Source organism: Solanum dulcamara, chromosome 12 (genome assembly GCF_947179165.1).
Source record: "Solanum dulcamara chromosome 12, daSolDulc1.2, whole genome shotgun sequence".
NCBI lineage: Eukaryota > Viridiplantae > Streptophyta > Magnoliopsida > Solanales > Solanaceae > Solanum > Solanum dulcamara.
In genome coordinates, this window is record NC_077248.1 from 4,318,708 (window position 1) to 4,330,262 (window position 11,555).

An 11,555-nucleotide genomic window follows, 5' to 3' on the forward strand; every position below is an offset into this window, starting at 1 on the left:
GAAACACTTAAAAGGTACGTGAAAAGGTGCATAAATAAAAGTTGTGCCATGAGATAAGAAAAGTTTAAAAAGCTAACAACTTTTTTTGGTGTTAAAAGGGCTGTCCACTTTCTGCAATATTAATACTTTATTATAAAGAATATTTCAGTCATTAATATTTATATATGTAGTTCATGCATGGTGGAGGATCTCACTTTGCTTCTCTACTTTTAATGGATAATCTAAAGATTCCATATAAATTCTTTCACATCTCAAAAATCTGAATGGATATATATATATATATATATATATATATATATATATATATATAGGTCGTTTGGGTAAAGGATTAACATAAATAGTTTTGGAATAAAAATAGTTTAGAGATAAATTTTTGATATCTTATTTTGTTGGCAAATTTGGGATAATTTATTCCACCGTCTATACCATAGTGATGGAATAAGTTATCCCATATACATGATGGAATAAGTTATTTTACACTAGAATAACTAATTCTGAGATAACTTGTTCTCAACTAAACAATAATGTTTCCTTGCAAGATACAACAGCTAGCTCTCTATTTGTATAGTTTATGTTGACCATTTCCCCTTTTTCTTTTACGATAAATCTATTTTGGTTACTATAAGCTATAGCAAAATATTATTATAAAATACATATATAATAAAGAAATATTGTTATATATAGAAAATATGATTGCAAGTGATAACATTTACGATCAATTACATATGTAGAACTTTTCATATATAATATGACAATAGTTAAAAAATCAATTAAATAAATAAAACACTTCAATAACAAATGGTGTCATTTTTTTTGGTCTATATATACTTAATGTTTTTATTTTGTTTATTATTTATATAAACATATCTATTAAAAGATTTCGACAAAGCTTAGTCCTTAAGGTAAGGTATATATGCCTTTTCATGATAGAAGCAGGCTGATGAAAATAGGTCAAAGAAAAAGACCGATAGATTTTAGATTAGGAAAGTTTTAAAGAAAGAGGTGCACATATACATATTTTGTTTCAATAATTAGAACGTTTCTAACTTCTGAGTTTAGATCATTGCATCGACATTATGCCTCAAAATAATTTGTCGATCTATAGGTTATTCGAAGTTGCGCTCATTTGTTTATTAACATTTGATTTTTGCATGTGATTATTGCTTATATTTGTTGGCCCAATTTACTTTGGGTATCCTATTTTATCTATAATAGTTAATGCTCCTTTATCTCCGATCTTTCCTACCCTGACTTTATCGCTTTCATTATTTATATTTTTATATTGTTTTCTATATGCTTGGCTCTACTGACCTATGTCTTGTTTTCCTTGTTTCTCCTCCCTTGTTCTTCTCTCTTAAGCCGAGGGTCTTTCGGAAACAGCCGCCCTACCTTTCAAGGTGGGTTAAGTCTGTGTACACTCTACCCTCCCCAGACCCCACATAGTGGGACTATACTGGATTTGTTGTTGTTGTATAGGTTATTTGAAGTGTTAAGAATTTTCCAGAATAAGAAAACAATTATTATAATTGTTGACTTTAAAAAGTAAGGGGGAGGGGAAGAAAAATATATTAGGGGAGGGGAAGAAAAATATATTAGATAAGAAATAGAACTAAAACATATCATATGAAAGTTAATAAGAAAATCTTAAACGAGATAAATTAATTAAAAATAAAATAAAACTGTATTAAAAAAAATATATATTATAATATAAATTGATCAATTGACCTAACATTCATAAAGAAGGTGAACTTCGTAACCCTAATGGACTAATTGTAGATTCTCAATTTATTAAAGTAGGAAAACTTTTAATTCTCCTTTTAGGAAAAGTAAAAATGGCTGAAAAGACCTCTATTGAATAGAAAAAATAACACGGAAAAATACAAAATGTTCACTTAATTGCATTATGGTAATTATTTCATTTAGAAAATAAAAATTCAAACTAAGTAAGAAAATCAGAACAAACCCTAACACGTAGGTGTTGTTGCTATTGGCCCAGCAATTGCAAATTTTAATGTTTTCTTGTAGAGTGTCACTAACCCAGAAAAAAGTTTCACAGCATAATCTGCAATTTCCTGTGACTCATATTTAACGATGGCAAAACCTTTAAGCTTATTAGTTTCTTTGTCATGAGGAACGTATAAGTCGATAACAAATCCTGCTTGAATTAAAATGTTATATAATACGCGATCGCTTACTCTTTCATCCAAATTTCCCACATAAACACTACAATTAGTCATGATTGATTGAGTAATTTGGGAATTAAAATAAAAGTGAAGTAGATATGAAGAAAAGTAATTTACTCAAAATATCGTTTATTTCTTTGAATGATCTTTATAATTCTTTGCTTATGATACTATTAATTATAGGTAAAAGAAGCTCTATTTACAATAGTGTAAAACTTCTCAAATTAACTAGAAACTGGAAAAGTATAGGTTTTATATTTTAATTTTATAGGTTTTAATTTCATCACTGACTTCTAGATGGTTTAGTAATTTGCTGCTATACTTAATTATTCAAACTTGCTTAGAGTATCTTTCGACTTTTATCATGAGTACTATTCTAGAATACTATGACTTTAATATTATTAATAATAAATTTTTTCAATTTTCAAAAAAAAAAATGCCCTATCAACAAAGAGGAAAAAAGACTAAAATCCTTCTCTTTTTTTTTTCATTGCCCAATTTGCCCTAATGAAAACGGGAGAAGACAATCAAAAGTACTATATAAGGAAGTGCAAGACCTCTTTTATCATTGTTATAGATCAGTGTGGACAATCTATCTGGAACTTATATCAGGGGTCCTACTTCTAATATCATGTTAAACAAATTTTAGAAACTAGTTATAACAGTTTTTTTTTTTTAAGAAATAAAAGATACACTGATGTTATTTTCTTACATCAGTTTAATTTATTTTTTATTTTTTAAAAAAAAGTGAAGTGATAATTGAGACTCTGTAAGCCCTTTTCAAAAGCCGGGTATTATCCGACAAATTCCATTCTTATAGTAATAGATTTAATTTAAAGTAATATAGAATATGCTTTTGGCGCAATAAAAATTTTATTTTAAAGTTCAAAAGAGAAAAATAAACAAGAAAAGAGAGAAAAAGAAAAACAGCACATCTTAAAGTTAAGAGATTCTTCTTTAGAAAATTTTACTTCCTTTTTTGTTTCGAAACTCTCATTCAAATTAAATCAATTTGGATTATTTTAAATTAGATATTTTTTTTGGGAATAACACGTTGCTAATATTCTACTACTAACTTTTTACATAATGCTTTTTAGAGATAAGAATGTTGGGTTTACGAAGATCAAAGTAAGTTAAATTAAAGTGATTCTTTTTTTACCAAAACGAATAATAAAACATGAAAAGTAGTGCTAATTCTTTTGAGATTTATTGGATTTTCATTCATTTTCTTATTTTGCTTTCTAACAAATTAAAGTGGAAAAGTTAATCCTCCTTTACCAATCTCATATCATCATATGTTACGTATCATAACATAATTTTAGTTTTTGTTAGGTTAAAATTAAGTACAGATATTTTGAATATAATATTTTTATTCTTTTTGGATCAAGTCATACAATTTTTTCTTCAAGGACTCACTCTATATAAAGAGTATATAACACCTTGTAAGTAACCCCCCCCCCCTTTTTATGTGGGGCTTTGTTTATAGTTAAATTAAGTTCACATGACCATCCATCATAAGTCATTAACTAATTTCGATATTAATCGTGTGTCACCCACATTCGAGTATTTATATCAAGACTATTCTTTTCCTTGGTTAGTTTTAAAATTCATATAAATAAGTTCTTCCTGATTATTTTAGGTGTAGTTTTTTTTATATACATAAATAATAATAATCGACTGAAAAACAATATTATTCACGTATGAAACTTTGAGTTAATTCCTCAAATGATCATTAAAATTATAGTTTTTCTCTATAAAAGTTATTAAACTATTTTTTTATCACAATAAAGTCACTCAAATTACAAATAATCTCCTAGAAAATATAACAACAAATATGTCTAAAACAATGTCACTCGATCATTATCAAATTGACTGTAACTATTTTCTTTCCGTCAAGATTTCCATTGCATCTCTACTTGCTACTTCTAATAGGATATGAACTAAATCAGAATCATTCTCAACGAGTCCATTAAAAGTCCTTGTCCTGATATCTAGTAGAAATTCGAGAATTTTAATAGTTTCCGTGAATATTAGTAATTCTACGTTGGCATATACATTACTCGATCGATTGCTTCTCTATTCTTTATTTTTCAGGAAATATTTTCCTTAATCCCTAAGTCAGATGCTAAAAGAAAATGATTACGACTACTACATTTTAGAATCTTACAAAAAACATAATTATAGTCTCTTGTCTTTTTATTTATTCTACCATATATATAAGCAAATAAAGCAAACTAAAAAAAGGTAAAAGAAAAAAAAAGAGGGAGGAAAAAGCAAAGGTGAAAATAGCAATACTTTTACTTTTGATCTGTAAAAAAAACGTATTTGAACAAAATTTGTATTTCAATGTAAAGAAGGAAACCTTATTACCCTTTTTCTTTTATTCTCCAAAGTCTAGAAAAAGGGGGAAAAAATGAGAAAAAATGTCGGTGACATAATGAAATTAAATTTCTCTTTTTTTTTACTTTTTTAATGAGTTTACAATCCTCAGATGCCAATGATTATTACAAAGACAGAGAGCATCTCACACAGCTCAACATAATAAGAAAAAAAAAAATTAAAAAGAATCTTAAACGTACAGCTTTAGAAGTGTTAGAACTTAAATTAGAAGCAGCAACCTAACTTTTGCACCTTTTTTCCTTTAGAATTCGAGCCGTGAAAATGGAGAAATGACTGGTTAAAAGCATTTTTCGATCGGGAGCCTATAATTTCATTTATCGAACTTTTTAGTTTCTATAATTAGAAAATAACGATTATCATAGAGTTCGATCAATGAAATTTAAAACTCCATGACGATGACATTTTTCAATAAAGGCTTCATCTGTATAAATTTGGATTAGTTGGATTAAGGGTTTCAGATACTGAAATTTTAAATCTCGTGATAGTGACTATTTTTCAATTAAAAGAGTTGTAAAATGGCTAGTGGCGACATTTCTACCAATCCCGGTTATTGAAATTTGAAACTAATGACAATGATTATTTTTTAATTATAGAGACTTAAATATGACTATTTATAAATTTTACTCAAATATCATAGACTTATAAAAAAAAACTAAAAATAAAACTATATATGGTCAGTCTTATTATTGAAAATTCAATTGGTACAATATTAAAAGGTGAAACATGATAGACTTCACCATGATAATGTCATAATGCCATTCTTGAAGTACATCACCAAACACTAGCTAATTGTTCCCCCAAAGTAAGTAGGAGTATGGTTCAAGTCTCATAATTATTGTCTTTGTAAAAAGATACAACCTAGTTAGAAGCATAGCATTTTTATTACTTTTTTTTTCCTGTGCATTGTGATATGCTTGAATCATTCAGGGCAAGAACAGTAATGGAGAGGGTCCACTTCCATAAGTTCACTAGTCAGTTCTAGATAGAAAAAAGGAGTTGATGCTATAATATTGTTTGTATCTTTCAAATCATTCAATAATAATGATATCCACCATTATATTGTGGTGATATCTATAGTCATTTTCTTTTAATTCTTATGTACATGCACTTTGGAGATGGATGACATATGAATTTTACCGTTCAACTAAACTCAATATTTTTAAATACTAAAATTTTAACTTGTAATTTTCAAAAGTACAATAAATTCAATGATAAGAACATTAAAAATCAAACTTATTATAAGTTGGATCGGTTATATGAATCAGAGACGAAGTTAGAATTTTGAATTTATAGATTCTAGATTTGAAAAAAATAAAAGAAATTAAAGTTATTGGGTTCTCGACAAATTATTTATACATATCAAGTTAACTTTTTAACACAAATGCAAAGCCTCATTATAACAAAAATTACTTTTAGCGGTAATAGTTAATTGTCATTGGGTCTAATGTCGCTATAAGTTTTATGGACATTTACAAATAGTGTTAATTGCCAGTAAAAAAACATATTTAGCGGCAATTAAGCTATTGTCATTCAATAATTATCGCTAAAGATCATTTTTGATGTAGTGCATACACATGCCAAAGCTATTGAATGTTGCCGAACCTATAATAGGAATGCTAACTCCATCCCTGATAGAAATCCTCACTTATCGTATACTTCATATAAATTCATCTTAGATCAATATTATTCAAAATAAAAAGAAATACTGATTTTTGTAAATATTTTTTAGTGACATATAAATCTCTCAGGTTGCCATAGTAGAAAAAGGAAGAAAAAAATGGAGGAGAAAAAGGATCTTGAAATGAAAAGAAGAAAACTAGCATTAAGGAATTGTGTTGGAAGTTCTATTTACAAAACTTTAGTACATAAAAAAAAAAAAGAGATATTAGAACTCTTTGACCTACTATTTTAACATTAGAAGAAAAGAAAAAGTGAAAGAAATTAAGTAAATCACCTCATCAACATATAATAATGTAAAAAATCCTATTCTACTATAGTTGTTGAATTTTGGAAAAAAATACATCTGTCAACACTTTGAAGAAGCCCAATATCATCATCATGATCAATTGACAAATCTTGATCACCACTTCCAAATTGATCATCAATAGAGAGATTCAAATCCAAAGAAACACAATTTGGACTTGTAGTTTTTTCTTCAATTTTTTGCTTCACATTAGGTGAACAAGCTATTGATGACTTAGGACCAAAATTCTCACAACTCAAAATAATAATAGCATCATCAAGACTCACTTCTTCACCACTTGAAGAAATAGTAATTGTTCCTCTTTCAATAGCTTTCTTGATTTCCCTTAGTGAACAATAATCAATTTCCTCCAAATCCTCCAAGTAAAAAACACAATGTGAATTACAAGAAACTGCCTGACCAAATTCGTCAATGTACCAACTTTGTTCATCTCTTGACCTTTTGTTCCTAAAATTAGAACAAAGATTGCTTAGACCAATCGACAAGAAATTCGAGTATGATCCAAACACAACATTGGCCAATTCTCTAGCAATTTTCTCCTTGGCATGAACATCAGGACCTTGGAAAAATAACCAAGTTTCTTGTTTTGCCTCATTGATTAAAGACTTTTGTTTTCTTCTTATCATTCTTGATCTGCATTGCAATATTGTTGCAACAATTTCTTGAATAATAATTCCCTTTTGCCATGGGACAATTTCTTCTAATGCATTGGACAAAATGTTCAAGTTTTCAGAATTGAATTCTTTAAATTTTGGAACAGAGTACTCCATCTCCATGATCACATCACTTGAATTAGAAGCAGAATTAGGTGTACTAGAATTTGTCTCACATGTTTTTCTATTGGCCCAAAATGGCAAATGGCATGTTGTGTTCCACTTCTTGTGTAGATCTTTGACTGATGCACAGTCCTGAATTGGGAAAAGAAAAGTTAGTTTTCTTGAAAAAAGAGAAAGGAAAAGAAGAAGGAATTGCTTTAGTATGTAATATGTTGCTTACTCTCTCCTAAAATGTTGTCACATTTGTGTACAAGAATCCTTTAAAAATAATTATTTTTGAAGGATTTGACAAGCCTTCGTTGTCATTTTTAAAGAGTTCAAGCAATATATGTTAAAAACTAATAAAAATATTAGAGAATTAACTTAAATAGTCGTTCACCTAACCGATTAAACTAAAAATAGGCAAATGTATAATATATATAATTCATAGATAATATGCATATGATCAGTGTATAAGCTATATATACCGGCTCGAAAAATTAAAGAGTAACTCTCCCTTTGTTTCAAAAAGAATGTTTTTTTTTTCTTTTTTGATAACTTTTTAATTTAAATTTTCCACATGACATATTTAAGACCACAACATTAAAAAATATTTTGGTACATTCTACATATCTTTACAAGATTCAAAACTATTCTTTACTTTCTTAAATTTTATGCCAAATTAAAATTAGACAAATAAATTGAAGCGGATGGAGTACAAAATTGGAAAATAACCTGATCATGATGATGATGATTAGAAGTGCTATAGAATTTCTTTGGCCTCTCATCTTTAAGCCATGAAGGTAGATTTGACAATGTAGAGTCACTATTACAATAGCTAGTCAATTGCAGCTTCTCCTCTCCACATGAGAATTCACCTTTAAATGTCTTACTTCTAAGTTCAATTTGTGTATCACTGTTTAGAAAATTCACAAAAAACAAAAAAAAATGAATTATATAAGTTGATACACACATTGCTATTAAGAAATTAAATACATGCAAGAAAAACTAGCTTTTGAGTAACACTTGGATAAATAAATCTAATGAACTAAAGAGAATATTGCTTTTGTTCTTTCTCTTTCTCTGTTTCACCACAAAATCATTGAGTTGCTCACTTTATCAAAAGAATTCCAATAACTCTAGCTTCTATCAGTCTATGAATCTATGTTTCTTGAACTCTTTAAAAATATCGTTGGATGCACATTGAGTTCTCAAAAATAATACATTTTTTTAGGATCTGACACAAAAAATCTGACAATATGAGCAATATAGCTTTGGATTCAAGTGGAATATTGATTTTTATTCACAAAACTTAAATTCAACTTTTATTTTTCAACATATTCTAACATAACTTCAACTTCAACAAAATATTATTCAAACACCTATGTACAATCAAGACTCCAATTGAAAAGAATGTCAAAACAATTTTTTTTTCTCCAATATGCATGATATTAAAATCATGTCTGATAAGATTATCCTTCCAATAAGATAACTTGAACAGTGCTGAATTAAATTATTTTTACCTGTCAGGGTTGAGACTGAGGCCCAAACTTCCACCAGGTACAGTAACAGGATGCAGACTCCAAATAGATTCCAATGAATTATTACCACTTTTGCATCTCATATAACTCTGAAAAGTTGCAATTCCCACAAGCCAAAACTTCTCATTTTCACAAAAACTACATACCAATCTCCCAATTTCCATAATCATGTGCTCCACAGAACAATAATAGCTAATAATTCTCCTTTCCCCATAATTAATTCTATAATCAGCAACCCATTTAAGATCACCTAAGTACAAAACAACTCCTTTTTTCACTAAACTCTTAATAAGACAAGTCAACTCTCCTATTCTTTGGTCAACTTCTTCTCTTTGGATATTACCAAAACTCAAAAGTGGTAAACTTATGAACTTAATTTCCTTCAAATCTTCAGGCACATCTTTTATTTCAACTTTACTCATCACCCCTTTAATCACACCTTCTAAATTATCAATACTTTCACTAACCAAAACAATATTTTTCCTATTTTTGTTCATTAAACTTTCCACTACACTCATCACATCCTCATCTTTAACACAAACAACTTTTTTGTGAGACACTTTGTTATGGTTAATTATTTCTTTAGGATTTTGAGAGCAAAGTTCTAAAGAAACAACTTGTTCAACATTTGTTTTAACTTGAGTACTATCAAAGCCAGCTTCCCTCATGACTCTACTAACACTAGGATCATCTAATATAGATATGATAAGTTGTTCAAGTTCTATCTTCACAGCTAAAACTGGTTGTTGCTGATTCTCAAGCGAGCCCCGCCTTTGATGAGCTTGGGCTCGCTTGAATGCAGCAACAAGCGCGTTAGAAATAGAAGGATACTGAGAATGATGATGATTTTGATGTTGATGTCCCAATAACATAGGACTAGAAGATGAAGCAGGGAGACGATTGAGTGCCACGTTGAAGCAAAGTTCTAGGGCTTTGCATTGGAGAGGATGTGAATGAGATTGAAGACAAGCTGTTTTGAATATACCATTTGATGATGAGAGCATGGTGTTTGCTACATGAAGAGGTGTTACTTGGGCATGGCCGCGACGTTTTGCTAGTGTAACAGCTTGTTTAACAATATTTGTTGCTTCTGTTGTTAGAGCTTGTTGTATTGTACAGCCTCCTGTTCTCATGTTTTTGTATGATGAAGAATTATTCAACTCGAAAGAAGTAGGAATAAGAAAAATTAGGATTGAGAAAGTGAAAATAATATTGGTTTCATGTGTACAAAGTTAGAAAGAAATTAACTAGAGAAAATTTATGTGGTGTTTGAGTGGAATTGATCAAGAAGAGATCCAAGAACTCAAGAAAACCCTAATAACAAGCCTTTGGGAAGTGTATACTAAAGATGAAATCTATTCTAGGATTGTATAGATAAAGAGAGAGAGAGAGAAAGAAGAACATAGTGGAATTAGTATAAGGGGGTAGGGTTTTATTTATATGTCAATTTATATGGCGGTGTTTGAATTAATAGAAAAAATAAAGACTTCTAAATCAAATGGTGCAAATTAAAATAATTGTATAGCTATAAATCATCCTATTAAAAAATGAGGATAAAAGTATTTCTGAATAAAATAGTATGACATTCTTTTTGAAATAGACAAATTAGACCGAAAAGTATTTTTGTTTCTTTTTTTTTTAAAGTGGAATTTTTTTTAGGGGGTGTTCTTTTCTTGTAAGTGGGGCAAAATTTTGGGGTTGAAAGGAAAATATGTAGTGGAAAGTGGAATGCATGTGGTGACAAGGAGGAGGAATTATATTGTACCAGTATTAAAGGCAATTCAGCTTTACCACTGTTTTTATTTAGTAGAATATATGTATAGCAACAAATTAAATCTACTTTTAGGACTATATGGAATGTGGAAGTGGAACTCTCCCTTTTACCTATTTTATATTTCATAAAAGCTGATATATAGTACTATACTATTGGATATATCTCAACGCATCTATTTTACATTTGGAACAACAAAATCTTGATCTCTAATCATAACTCAACAAATACTCCTCTGCTTAGAGTGTTACATTAAACTGATATAACTTATGTATGTTCATACGTAGAATATGTATTTATTGATTTAGTAAGTATTCGATACTCATAAATTTTTACGATATTTTTGACATGTATCTTGAGAAAAAGGTGCAAGAGGACTAAAATTGAAACTAGCTTAGACTAGACATAACTTTAAATCAAAAGACGGAAATTCCTCCAAACCTCTCCCTTCTAAAAGGCAAAAAAGATTATTAAAATTTCAAAAAAGAAAAATGCTTTACAAAATATATATCTGTGTTTAACGTTTTGAAAAATATTAGTTGTTCTGTGTCACTCTGTTCTAATTTATATAACACTTTTTAGTCTAATTTTTTTAAAAATATATTTTTATATTCAAAAAATAAATAAATTTATATAGCCATATAATATTTATAAATTATTTTAAATTACATATTATTTTTTTTAAAAAAAACTTTCTTAAATGTCATATAAAGTGAAAAGCTGAATTGGTAGATATTTAGGTCTACATTATATCTAATGTTAATGTATAGCTATAGATGTTTTTTGGGATGTAATTGGAAGGGTGTCCATGCATAAATTATTAGACATGTGTCCATGTAATAATTAGTAGTCTATTACTATTAATTGAAGTCCTTTTATTCATCGTTTTGAGTTTAGAACCTATCAAATTTAAATTTTTAA

General features: G+C 28.6%; 1 protein-coding gene across 1 annotated transcript; it reads right to left on the bottom strand.

Moving 5' to 3' along the window:
* Positions 1–6,379: 6,379 nt before the first annotated feature.
* LOC129877863 (protein SMAX1-LIKE 3-like) lies at positions 6,380–10,239 on the bottom strand. Its single transcript, XM_055953394.1, has 3 exons — positions 8,846–10,239; positions 8,058–8,238; positions 6,380–7,475 (listed from the first exon to the last, which is right to left on the bottom strand). Exons 1-3 carry the CDS (start codon positions 9,994–9,996, stop codon positions 6,567–6,569), a joined length of 2,241 nt encoding a protein of 746 aa, XP_055809369.1. The 5' UTR covers positions 9,997–10,239; the 3' UTR covers positions 6,380–6,566.
* Positions 10,240–11,555: the final 1,316 nt, after the last annotated feature.